This window comes from Carex rostrata, chromosome 3 (assembly GCF_964058835.1).
Source record: "Carex rostrata chromosome 3, lpCarRost1.2, whole genome shotgun sequence".
Classification (NCBI taxonomy): Eukaryota; Viridiplantae; Streptophyta; class Magnoliopsida; order Poales; family Cyperaceae; genus Carex; species Carex rostrata.
The window spans coordinates 12897559-12909884 of NC_135920.1; the positions used below are offsets into that span (position 1 = coordinate 12897559).

Consider the following 12326-nt stretch of genomic DNA (forward strand, 5'->3'; position numbering starts at 1 on the left):
TGATCAATTATTGATTCACATTTTTTTTTCCTTTGAAGAATGTTAATTGAAGCTTGCCTCTGCTTTTTAACTACAATATTTTAACAGTTAAAGAAAAAGAAAGAACAAAGAATAAAAAAAAGGGGCCTAACTCTAATTTTTAACCGAGCTATAAATTGCCTCGACATTCTTGAGCAAAAATAATTTAACTATGATTTTGAATTGTTTTCAGATGGTGTTTTATTAGAATCATCTGAAAAATCACCAAAGATATCAGGACAACCGTCCCATTTCCTCTGTGCTCTCGCCTCCCAATAACCCCCAACGTATCCAAAAGTCGCTGCCTCACTGTTTTTTCGGAACCATCTAGGCTCCCATCCATTCTCCTGCCACTTCCTCGACTGTAGAAAAATACCATGGTTAGATTCTAAATCATGATCCAATAGATTAACAAAAAATACTTCAGCTTTCGTGAGGTTAATGCTACTACATGCAGTTCCATCCGCATCTTGGTCATTTCATTGTTTTTTTTATTATCATGATATCATGTGTAATTGCATCACTGAGGGTGAACTGACCTAAATTTAGGCACATGTTAACAATTTTACCTCAAGGCTTATTGCATACATTTGAGAAATGAAGATTAACTAGACAATTTAATGCTATCAGCTGAAGTTTCATTGCCTGGTTAAACTTGTCTAATAATTTAATGGAACGAGAGATGTTCAAAATGAGATGGTAGAGTCTCAATTGACGGAGAAACACAGCACCAATAATCAAATATAAGAGTCAATGACAAGGGCAGAAAGATCCTCTTTTCCAATTCAATATGACAATATCCAAGGAATGCAGAAACTGACAACAGAGATGAATACCATTCTTTGCCTTCTCTCGAGTCGTAATTTCTCGCCATTGGCTTTCTCGTACTCCCCGTTCTCTAGATATCTTTGATCCGGTCTTAATCTTGAATCAGTTGGTGGAAGCTTCTCCTTCACAAATTAGAGCTTGTCAAAACAATAATGATATGACAACATAAATGCATACTTGAAGTAACTACGATAAAATGGCTTATGATTTTATGCGGCCTTAACGGGAAACACTATGAGAATTAACACGAAAACTCATCTTATATTAAAGCATTTACTTGAAGAACATAGATGTCAATATTATAGAATGTAGTGCATCTGATTTAAGTTTTCTAAGATAAAAAAGCAAGATATTGAAATAAAATTGAGAAATACTTGTGAGTTTTTGCAGGAGGTTTCCTCAATGCAGTAGAGGTGATGAAATAATGTTAAAATATAATATTATGTTCCAAGGAGTCCAACACTCATGTTTTTCATACTCCATGATGATAACAACTTCATTTTTTATTTATAATTCAAATTTTACATGATAAATGGGAATGGTTGATCTTATTTAATTTTTAAATTAACACACGTCAAATATCGTACATTTTAATTTGTTTTGTACGAATCAAACAGTGTAAAAATCAATAGTACAAAATCAAGGTTGAAATATTATACTATAGAGAACAGTATGATTAGATTAGTTTACAGTGATATGCATAATACCAATCCACTAGTAGTACGGCACCCAATTCGATAAGCACATCAAAATCTTGTAACAAATCAAATTTAACATTTTTTAGGATTATTTTTACTACTTCAGGGCTCGGATCGACCGTTTGAATGTGAAAAGTTAAGACCTAGAGCAGTAATCCAGTTGATTGTGCATAGGATCATGGACTTGCTCATATCATAGACTTACTCTTATTATCACAATAAAATTGCCTCTAAATGACTAAACATCAAATGATACCCTCATACCCTACCCACTAAAATCCACAAACCATTATTTAAACCTTTGAGATAAACCCAAGACTCGAGTATGCTTATGTTGACCCTTAACTGTTCAATTAAAACTCAATCTAATCCAACTTTTGTTTATAAAAGGATTATTTATCTGACTTTAATTCAACCGAATGATTCTTTCATCAACGTGAACTGCACAATTAAATCCTAAAAAGAACGGCAAAAAATAATAAGGAACAGAAAGGGATATGAAAAAAAGAATATCTACCTTAAGGTCAGGTGTTATCTCGTTTAGGGTTATTGCAAATGACGTTAGGTTGTATCTTGTAGGGTTTTCTGGAGGCTCACTTTTCTTCCATAACAAGGCAGTATTTTGTTGAGCCGATGCACAGCTGTTACTTATTGAGGCATCGTCATTTACTGTGCAATATATGCTATCATCCCATCTTCCTGTCAGAGTAGCTGCCTTGGCTCCAGAGATTTTGTCCTTCACAAAACCTTCAACCTTACAAGAGACTGCAAGTGTAAGTAGCGCTTGAAAAAAGACGAGAAAAAAAAAAAAGATACTGAAGGTCCCTTCTTTTAGAAAGAGATAGCAGAAGAATGACAACCTTGGTAACATCTACCAAGTTTTCAAAAAAAAAAAATAAGGAAAGCAGAAGAATGAATATATTTCGGGCACTTGCTACAAAGTTACACTTTGTTGAGAATTTCAAAAAAATGTTGTTAATATGAAAATTAGCAACAGTAAAACATTTACTATTGTTGGTCAAAAATCACATTCATGATTGATAGCCCTTAAAACAAGACAGTCAATCTATGACATTAGTGGTATTATGGTCTACGACCATTTTTTCACTCCTGGACTGCTCATCGCTAAATGAATCTCTCACCACTAACCACATTTTTCTTAAATATTGCTTTTTAAGTATTTTTGGTACCTGGCGGGGATTCCGGTCAAGAAAAGAGTGCTCCTTGAATTTGAGTGTACACGAGTATTGCTGATTACCACTAATGCTCATTATCCCATGGTGATTGCAAAAGACTTTTCCAATTATAAGATTATGAATTGTGGTTGTTACCTAATACCAGTTAAAAAGAACAACTTGTGTTACAATATAGTATATAGGTGCCAAAAAGAAACTTAAAGTGACCACAAGTGTCTCGAGAGAACTTTTACCTTACTCCATTCAAAGGTCTCACCATCATCAAATTCCAGTGTTAATTTACCGACAGGATCAAGCTGAATGGATTGACCCCAAAATTTGTTTCTAAGCTCACTATCGCCCCAAAATTTCCAACCTCTACCTTCACAATGGCATGCCATTACCATTGGATGATGGCTAACCTATCACATACAAAGAAATATTACAATTACATTCAATAAAATCATTCAACTTAGTATGCTAGTATTGTTGACAAGATGAGAAAGTTTACTTATTACACTAAAAAGATAATAAATTTTACCTTTTCAGAGAAGAAACGTAGTCCTTTTTCCGGGAACTCAGCTTCATAAGTTTCCCCTAACAAGGGATTAAAAGGTTTACAGAGACGGCCGTCAGATGAAGCGTATGCAGACACAGCAAATGCAGCAACGTTCAGAATCCTCATGAGACTGTTTCCCTAGCACGATTAAATGAAGAAAATGTAACAAACAGTTTATCAGATAAATTCTACAATGTAAATAGTTCTTCTTTTTGCCATTTTTTCAAGTTCAACTCATATGAATCTCTATCCATTGTATCTCTTAAAATATTCTCAAAATCATTCAATGCAGCTAGACGCCTGCATGATTTTGTCTTCTCTGAGCAATGGATTTAATGCTTATGTTATCACAGAGATTTAATGAGAAATTATTTACCTTATTCCCAATTGAATGTAATAATAACATCAACAATGTACAATAAAAAGACCTATATAATTGTTAGCAGACAACCTGTCCGCTGACCTTAGAAAAAAAAAAGGACCTAGATAATCTGAAGCATACCATCTTGCCATATTCATAAGCCTGATCAAGTAAATAGGAGTACTCCAAATCCTCAAAGCATTTCTGAAGTGAAGATAGCGGTTCATTGAAGTATACAGGTAGACAGACCCGTGTGAGATCCTTGCCCACATTATCCTTTATTATCGACCACAAGCTGATGCCTTTCTCCTTCTCTATCGGATCTGGCAGCTTTGTTCGTCGTTTAGTCTGCAAGGAAGGCAAAAGTTCTCCTCTGTTGGCATTTCTTACTTTTGGGGATGCAACGGCACAATCACTGAAACTCTGACGTGAATCAAAATAACATAAATCATCTTCTTCTGATAACTCATCAACCTCTTGCTTTTGGTCGATGTCTTCCGACGATTCTGTGTTGCTATACTCTGATGGAGAAGAAATATTATCAAGTATTTTTAAAAGGTAAATAGAACACAAAACCTGGAAAGAAAAGAATAGTCAATTTATCCAAAATCTCATATTGTAAACTCAGGTACTTTGTAAGAACCAAAATAGATAACCTTGGTTCAGAGAAATGATATTGAATCAAGTTTATTAACTAACTTTCACCAGAGAAGCATACGTGGGCATGAGTAAATTTTCCATCAGGTAATAAAAGACAGAAATTGAATTGAGATTTAAAGTACCACTATATTTGCCATGGCCTGAACTAGAAAATTCATGCTTTCTTAGTAGCAAACGATCTTTATCAATTCTCGTTGTTCTTCCTTTCAGATTGAAGCTCTGCCATTTAAATTTAAAATTTGGTGAAAAATACAATCTTCAATATTGATTAATTCCTAGATGACTTGTTCTGTTATTTGTTTGTTCTCCAGCCAAAATTTAGTCTTTCCGGTCCATGTAATTATGATCAGTGCTAAATCATCAGGATATTGGCTTAATAAGCACAAAATATAGCCCATATTTGCCACCAACTAATTCTGGTAATAATTTACACTTGCAATGAGCACTGGTTGCATGACCAAGAAAAAAGAAGCAATCCCAAATCACACCCATAAATCAGATGAGAGCCACTGTACCTCCATCTGCTGAGGATAAGTCCCAAGAAAGGTCAAGTAATCCTCGTATCTAGCCCTCATCTGCGCAAAATGCTGCGAGAACTCTGCTTGGATGATCTTCTCACAATCTCCGATGAAAGCTTCACCCAGCCCCTCAGCACGCATTCGACTCCTGAGTCCTTCAGTTGAGAAGAACATGTCATTGGGATTGATGCCACAACTTTCATTGAGAAACGACTCGCTGCGTGCCGCCACGAGGGCCTCGATCCAGGCCACGCGGGCCTTGGCTGAGTCTGTCCTCAGCTGAAGTGTCTTTCCTGGGGTGATGATGTAGAACCGCTTGTCATCAGACTTGCTTTCCCGAAAAGATGAGATCTAACAATGTTACAAATGAAGCTAATTAACCAGGGAAATCTGTGAGAGTGCAGAAAGAAGGTTTGTAACTAAGGCACACCATTGTGCTCACTTAGTAATTGAACAACAAAGATCAAGAAACATTAAAGAGACAGATATTATTAATTTTTTTTTTTAAAAGGTTAGAGGCTTTGCTCCAACATCTGTGTAGATAAGAAAAAGTTTTTACAAAAGCCTAGATGGCTGGCCCTCCAGCCCTATGTACACATAGGTATTATTAATTTGTTATATCATTAGCTGATAATTGGTACTACAAAGAGATTAAATGGTACCACTTCTGATAACCTCAACCCCAATATCCACTAGTATGAACAAGAAGCGGGGTTACTGATGCAGGGCAATTATCCAACACAAAGGCAATTATTCTGAGCATGAAACAAAAGGACAAATTCGACAAAACAAGATGAATTATTTTTGGGGAAAACAGAGGAAAGCACAAATCAAAGTAATTATCAACTATATCAATGCAAATAAGAGAACTCCATTTAATGTGGTTTACTAACTTGAGCTGATCCAGAACTTACGGAAAAAGAAAAAAATCCAACTGTCTGATGCAGGTTAAACTAGTTGTCATAATCAGCACACACACGTACACACGTAGATCTGTTTTTTTAATTTATTTATTTTACTTTCTGAAGAAAAGGCAGAATTTCCCGTTTCATTTCACATGAAACTATGACTTGCACGTAGGTCTGTTAGTACTAATAAAGGAGCTTTACTTCAAAGCTTTCCAAAAAGGTCACAGTATCGCTACCACTCGCAACAGAATACCCAAAAAAAAAAAAAGTGAGATCAAGCGACTAGACTCTAGAGCATCAAAGCCTAACTACCGCTGCCCCTATGACCCAGCCAGCTGTCCCCAGGCGAATCCAAAGACAAGAAGCCAACCACACGAGTTATAAGAAAGACCACATCCCTCAGGCCCAGTAAAGCCCGGCCCACACGTCCTCCCAGAAATTATTATCGTTCACCTAGTACCCATCACAACCATCAGAATTGCATTAAGATACACGCTATCCTCCTAACCAATTTGGCTGGCCCCGAGTTTTTTTTTTTTTTTTTTTTTTGAGAAAAGGCCTCGAGTTTATAACATGGGTAGATAGAAGCATAGGACACGCACGAGTGATGTGACGTGTCTCAAAGTTATCCCCACCTTCCAGCGAATGCGTATCCTCTGCATAAACTCGGAATCTTTTGAGTTAATGAAACTCAACCGTCTGATTTTAAACGGAGCCAATCCGGCCACTGCTTATGATATAGGGGGCCTTTTAATATTAGTGCGGATCTAGTCTGCACGAATCTTAAAACAGATCGGATGGTCATGATTCATTAACTCCAAAGATACCCTTTTGAGTTAATGCAGAGGATACGAAGTCCCTTCCAGCCTATCCATGTTGGACTCCTCACCTCCGCTGATGTGACCTACTTACTACTAGATTTTCCAGCTGTAATAATGCCATAATGAAAATAATAAATAGTAAGAGACTCGAAGGAGATATTTTTGTAGCATTTCTGAAAGCTTATGAAAACAGAGAAAAAGTACAGACATGGAGAGCGAAACTATTCGAGCATCCTGTGCATTAGTGTATATACTTGTACTTTTTTATGTGGAGAAATATGAAAAATGAGAGAAAACGAAAGGAGGCCGACAGAAAATTCCATAAATAGTAAAAAGTCAAGATCTCTGTATTCTCAACACGGATCTCGATATATCTTCCCCAAATTAGCAATGGCAATCCCTCGATCCTAAACCAGTCGTACCTTTAGATGCACCGCACCGATAACCTTCAGCCCTTCTCCGGCAGAGCGGGACCCGCCGGAGATGCCGATCAATCGCATGCCTTCGCTTTCCATTGGCGGCGCCACCACATCTGGTTGCCGGATCTTGCAATAGGTCAACACGCCATCTCTGAGCACGAACCACCTCGGCCTCCACCCTTTTCCAAAGTTCGTCCATTTGTACAGGATCCCAGCAACTGAGGTTGTCTGAGGACGATCTCCGTCCAAGTGGGGCGGCGCAGCCGCCGGAGCCTCGTCGGAATCGCATGGAGATCGGCCACCTAGGCCGAATCCAGGGCAGTCGGAGGTGATGCAACAAAGTGGGTGCATGTCTCGCGCCCTCATGGGGACAGTTACGAGGGCTTGCTACTAGTACAGTTTATTCAGAGATCCATGGAGATAAAAATCGGATCTTTGGAGGAGTGATTGGAGAGGGGTTGTGGAGAGAATAGAACAACTGTAATGTAAGGTTCGGTGCAAGTGCGAGGTGTTTTTTTAATATATAGATTGGAGAGGGGGGTAAGGTTATGAATTTTTTTTTTCTGGTTATCTGTTCATTATTAATTTGAATTCAGAGAGGATTATATGCTGTTGCTGTCGCGCTTCTGGTATTTTCATGATGGATACATTTTTTTTGTGAAACATTACCTAAGGAAGGCGCACACAATAGTGTCTCAGTTTCTTCCTCTGAAAGTGGGACCTGAACGTACTTTCCGTTACGGTTCAGTGTATCGACGCGCATTTATGGTTTAAAATATTGACTGATTACTTTTGTGGGTGCATCGGAGCAACAGAAAGCGACTTTTGGCAAGCAAGCGTATAGTTCAGTGTTTATATTTATTGTATTAAATTCGTTATTAATTATCAAGATTAGTACATTCATGAAATATGTGACACTCCGTCAAGTTACAAACACGCTGTTATTTAATCCAGTGACTCGACGCGATTAAAATTAGTCATGTCACGTGTAGTCACGCTGTGATATAGTGTAATATAAATTAGTCATGTTTAACTTTTTTATATTTTAATTTAAATTTTTGAAAATTTAGAAAATAAATATTAAAAAATATGAAAATAATTTAAATAAATAAATAATTTTGCAAATTTTGTTTTTTAGAAAAGGACTTCTGACATTACTTTAAAAATTTTAATTACAAATATTTATTAAACTAAACTAGAGAAAATAAAAAATCAGCACGAAATGAGTACCGATATCACTTAACTTACATTAAAAGAAAAACCTAAGTACTATATGCATACAAAAAAAATATGCTTAAAAAAAAAGATTTCAAACAAATATGCATACAAAAAAAAAAATTTAACTAGAAAAAGCTAGATACTCTATGCTTCATACCGTGGCGTGACCACATGATGTCACTGGTTCGCATAATGTGATGTGACATGTAATTTTTACTAGAATGTGATCACATCACGCGACACACGTGTCACTGTTGGTCCCAAAGGCACTTAGAGGAGGGTGAAAAGGACATTTTTAAATTTTTAATATAAGTTATAAAGTCTTAGTGTGTCTTATAGTTATTATTAGCGGAAACTAGAATAACTTTGTTATAAACTAAAATATAAAATAAATAAAGTAAATAGTAGAGTTTAAAGACACTTAACAAGAGAGTTGTTTACCGAGTTCGGCACTAACGCCTACGTCTCTGGGGCCCGTGACCTTCGAGATGGCGCGCCTTTCTTTACCCAGTGAGAAAGGAATACAAGGTGGAACCGGTGAGCCCTTACAATCTTCTAGAAAGTCACACGGCTCGAACACGAGCACAAAAGGCTCAAAGGAAACAATCTGATTCGCGAGGATTCAAGTATTGCAAGGTGAGCGCAAGGCTCAAGGTAGTAATTTATTTGATCACGCAAGATTATTCTAGGAGTTGTTGTATTGATTAAATAAGCTTGAGATTGATTATGAATATTGAAGTTTAAGTGCACAAGCAACAACGGCTTTGTTTAGATCTGAAAATATGAATTATTGAAGTTAGGGGCGGCTAGAGATTTGATCCAAATCTTGGTATAGCTTCTATTTATAGAGAGCTAAAAAGAATGGATTATAGAGAGCTAGAGATTTGAACAGCCAACGGTAGATTACGGTGGCCAACGGCCGGGTACCATTGACAACGGTAGATGACCGTTGCAACGGTAATGCCAACGATAGTCCTCTGGATTGCTAATCATCAGGTGACCGTTCTAATCAATTTAAACCGTCACAGACTCAGCTGAGAATTTATTTATTATGTTGCAACAGTTCCTGGACCGTTGCAATGGTAGGCCTCACTTAGGTCAGTCTCACGCTTAGTTTATCAATTTTACAGATTTATTGTCCTTAATCTTGAGTTAATTCTTCTACTGTTCAATATCTTGTGCTTCATGACTACATCCTTAACGTTGCAGTGCATTAATTCATCATTGATGTGTATTTATTAAATCTCCAGTTGTCATGAACCTGCACAATGTCTCAAGAAGAAAAACTGTAAAATGTAATTTATGTATGTTTTGCAAATCTAATCAAACAAACAAGTAGAAGACTCCAAAAGCCAACAGTCACATCACATAATCAACACAAGTAACGTAACGTTCCATAACATGATGAATCACAGCGTGACAAATTTCCTTCTCTATCTGTGGTTATCAATGCTTGTAATAATCAGCATTGTTAAATATCCTCTGGGGCACTATCTTTTCTCATAAATTTGCGTATGAAATTATAATTTGGTTATGTTAATTTGTGTGAAACTTCTGAAACAGAATTATGTTATGCTAATTATAATGCGAGGTATTTTTCTTGGCTATTATCTATATAGTTCACCGAACAATAACCATGGCATTCATATTTCTAACATCATTTTTTGAGAGCGCATAAACTTAATTATAGGTCTATACATAAAGCGACATTTACCGAATATACTACTCAATTGCACTGGCACATGTAAAAAATTTACTTATGTAAAGTGATTAAGCCATTAAATTTTATGAAAAGCGTTGCAATTTTTATGATCATGACATTAGAGTTTGGTATAATCTTTACTCGGTCATTTAAGAGGATACGTCAATATGGTTTCGTGATTACAAAAATGAGCGAGCGATACTGTCGGTATACCGTTGCGGATAGAAAAAACACCTTTATATCAGTATATTCTCGCGAATGGTCACTTTTTACCCTCACGGATACTATCTCATGCTTGTAACTTACAAAAAATACTTGAGGTTATGTTTAGTTGTGGTGTAAGAGATGAAGTGAACTCCTTACTCTACTTTTAAAGAGTCAATCGAGAAGTAAAATAAAAGGAGTAAGATAGAGTAAGAGTTAATTCAAAGTAAGTTACTTTACCTCTCTAGATAACTTAACTTACTCCACACTTATCATAAATATGCGATTTTATTTTTTTTCCAACAACTTACTATTTTATATGAATTAATTTAATTCATGACTTGAACTACCAAACGATGTTTAAAATATGAGAAATAAAATGAAGTAAACAATAATCCTTATTAACTTTCATCCATAACCGACCTGATTGAACAAAATATTCCATGACAAGTTTGTATTTCTCTCTTTCTGGATTCTTTGGCTTGAACATAAACAAGAAAGTTATTTTCCATTTTGGTTAACCTAGAAATATTTATGTGCTGAAAATCACTGCTAAACTATCTTTGTTTCTAAAACTCAATTATATTATCCTATGATTTTTTTTCTCATATAGATTCTTTTATTTTAATTTAAGACTATTTTTTTTTCTATAGAGATTAAAGAGTCTTAACTTACACTAAAAGAATCTATATCCAAAAGAATCATAGGATAGTACAATCAAGTTTATATTTTCTAAATCGTACTTTGTTTATTCTTTCGTTCAGTTGTAATTTATATTTATATTTATATTTATATATCGTACAATTTGTAATCCTCGTACAATATTACTACTCTTGTGCATATATATCTTATCCTTTCCAATTAATAGTCTATCAAACAACAGTGAATAGTAAAAAAGGACAGTACTATTCTAGTTATGTTACAAATGGCACTATTCTACCATGAATCTAATTGTTATTCTAAATACCACAATTCTAACGTTATTCCTCTAGGCTCGTTTGGCACAAGTTGGAGTAACGTACAAAATTAGTAGAATATATAGTACACTATTCCGGATGAATACGGGTACAAAATAGCATTATAATTGATAGACTAATCTGCTATTCTATCAAAATGGTTAAACAACGTAACAAATTATCAATTTTATATTATTTTTTATGCATTCATTGATCCATTTATGATCATCATAACATTTATAATTATCAATTATTGTATTAGAAACTTATTCATTATTATTATTTTGTAATATGTTATTATCGTAATATGTACTATTATTGCTATTATTATTGTTGTTATTATATAATCCACCATTTTACTATTATAATTAATATTTTTATGAAATAATATATTTCATTTTTTTATATAGTAATAACTTAACTCATGTCTGAAAGTGTTCCCTTTTCTCCATCATTTGGGCTTATTATTCATATAATATAATTTTTAACACTTTTCATTGGTTTATCAAACGATCGATCCTTAAAACAAAACAAGCCCGGACTATATCTTTGATATGTAATTAAGGAACAGCGGTCATGTTTGGTTGCTATTTAAATTTAAAAAGAATTAAATTAATTAATACATCTTACTTTTCATATTTTATATCTTATTTAGCAGCTTGTCATATTTTAAATTAATTTATTTGAAGAAGTAACATGTTTGTAAATGAATCTTTCTCTATGACATAAACCCCACAAGTATAATAAGTGTGGAGTAAATTAATAAGTAGGAAATATTATTCTAAATTAACTCAGATAATCAAGTGAATTTTACTATTTTGATTTTACTTCTAGTGTATTATCTTAAGTATGAAGAAGTACAAGGGGGCGGATCCAGATGTATCAAGGGGGGGGGGGGGGGGGGGGGGGGGGCACTCGTCCCTCTCTGGATTTTGAGTTTTAGTGTTGATTTATTGGTTCTGATTGATTTTGTCCCCCTTGGAAAAAAAAATTGCCCTCCTCTGTATGTTTGATTTGTAATTTGGATTAAATTTACAATTAAAATCAAAATAAGTTTCTTGAATTATGATTGGTAATTAGAATTATAAGTTAAAGAATCAGAAATTACAAGTCAGGGCATTGAAAAATCCTAAATTACAAGTCAGAAATTATCGAGTACCCAATTAGTTAATGGGTTTAAACTCGATTCGTTAATTTTTTGTCCCTCCCTTCACCCCCGTCTCCGGGAAAATCCTGAATTCACCTTGAAGAAGTATATACTCTACCTCTTAAACCACAATC

At 35.0% G+C, this 12326-nt stretch overlaps 1 protein-coding gene across 4 annotated transcripts; it reads right to left on the reverse strand.

Moving 5' to 3' along the window:
• On the reverse strand, window positions 1–7543 carry LOC144551589 (oxysterol-binding protein-related protein 2B-like). 4 transcript variants are annotated; one of them, XR_013510836.1, is made up of 10 exons: window positions 6969–7542; window positions 4815–5168; window positions 4422–4518; window positions 3781–4160; window positions 3261–3416; window positions 2974–3141; window positions 2735–2875; window positions 2062–2291; window positions 855–968; window positions 1–380 (listed from the first exon to the last, which is right to left on the reverse strand). XR_013510836.1 is itself a non-coding variant. In XM_078299614.1 (10 exons), exons 1-10 carry the CDS (start codon window positions 7329–7331, stop codon window positions 189–191), a joined length of 2202 nt encoding a protein of 733 aa, XP_078155740.1. In that variant the 5' UTR covers window positions 7332–7543; the 3' UTR covers window positions 1–188. The 4 variants fall into 4 exon arrangements, 3 of the variants coding, with proteins under 3 accessions (XP_078155740.1, XP_078155742.1, XP_078155741.1); XM_078299614.1 differs by having other exon boundaries at window positions 2062–2298; window positions 6969–7543; XM_078299616.1 differs by having other exon boundaries at window positions 855–962; window positions 2062–2298.
• Window positions 7544–12326: the final 4783 nt, after the last annotated feature.

Bases quoted from the DNA above. Each gene is read 5' to 3' on its own strand.
- LOC144551589 (XM_078299614.1), bottom strand. From the start codon at position 7,331: ATGAGGGCGCGAGACATGCACCCACTTTGTTGCATCACCTCCGACTGC. The intron at 3,142-3,260 runs GTAAAATTTATT...TGTATGTGATAG, and splicing joins TACGTTTCTTCTCTGAAAAG to GTTAGCCATCATCCAATGGT. The intron at 2,299-2,734 runs GTACCAAAAATA...GTCTCTTGTAAG, and splicing joins TTGACCGGAATCCCCGCCAG to GTTGAAGGTTTTGTGAAGGA.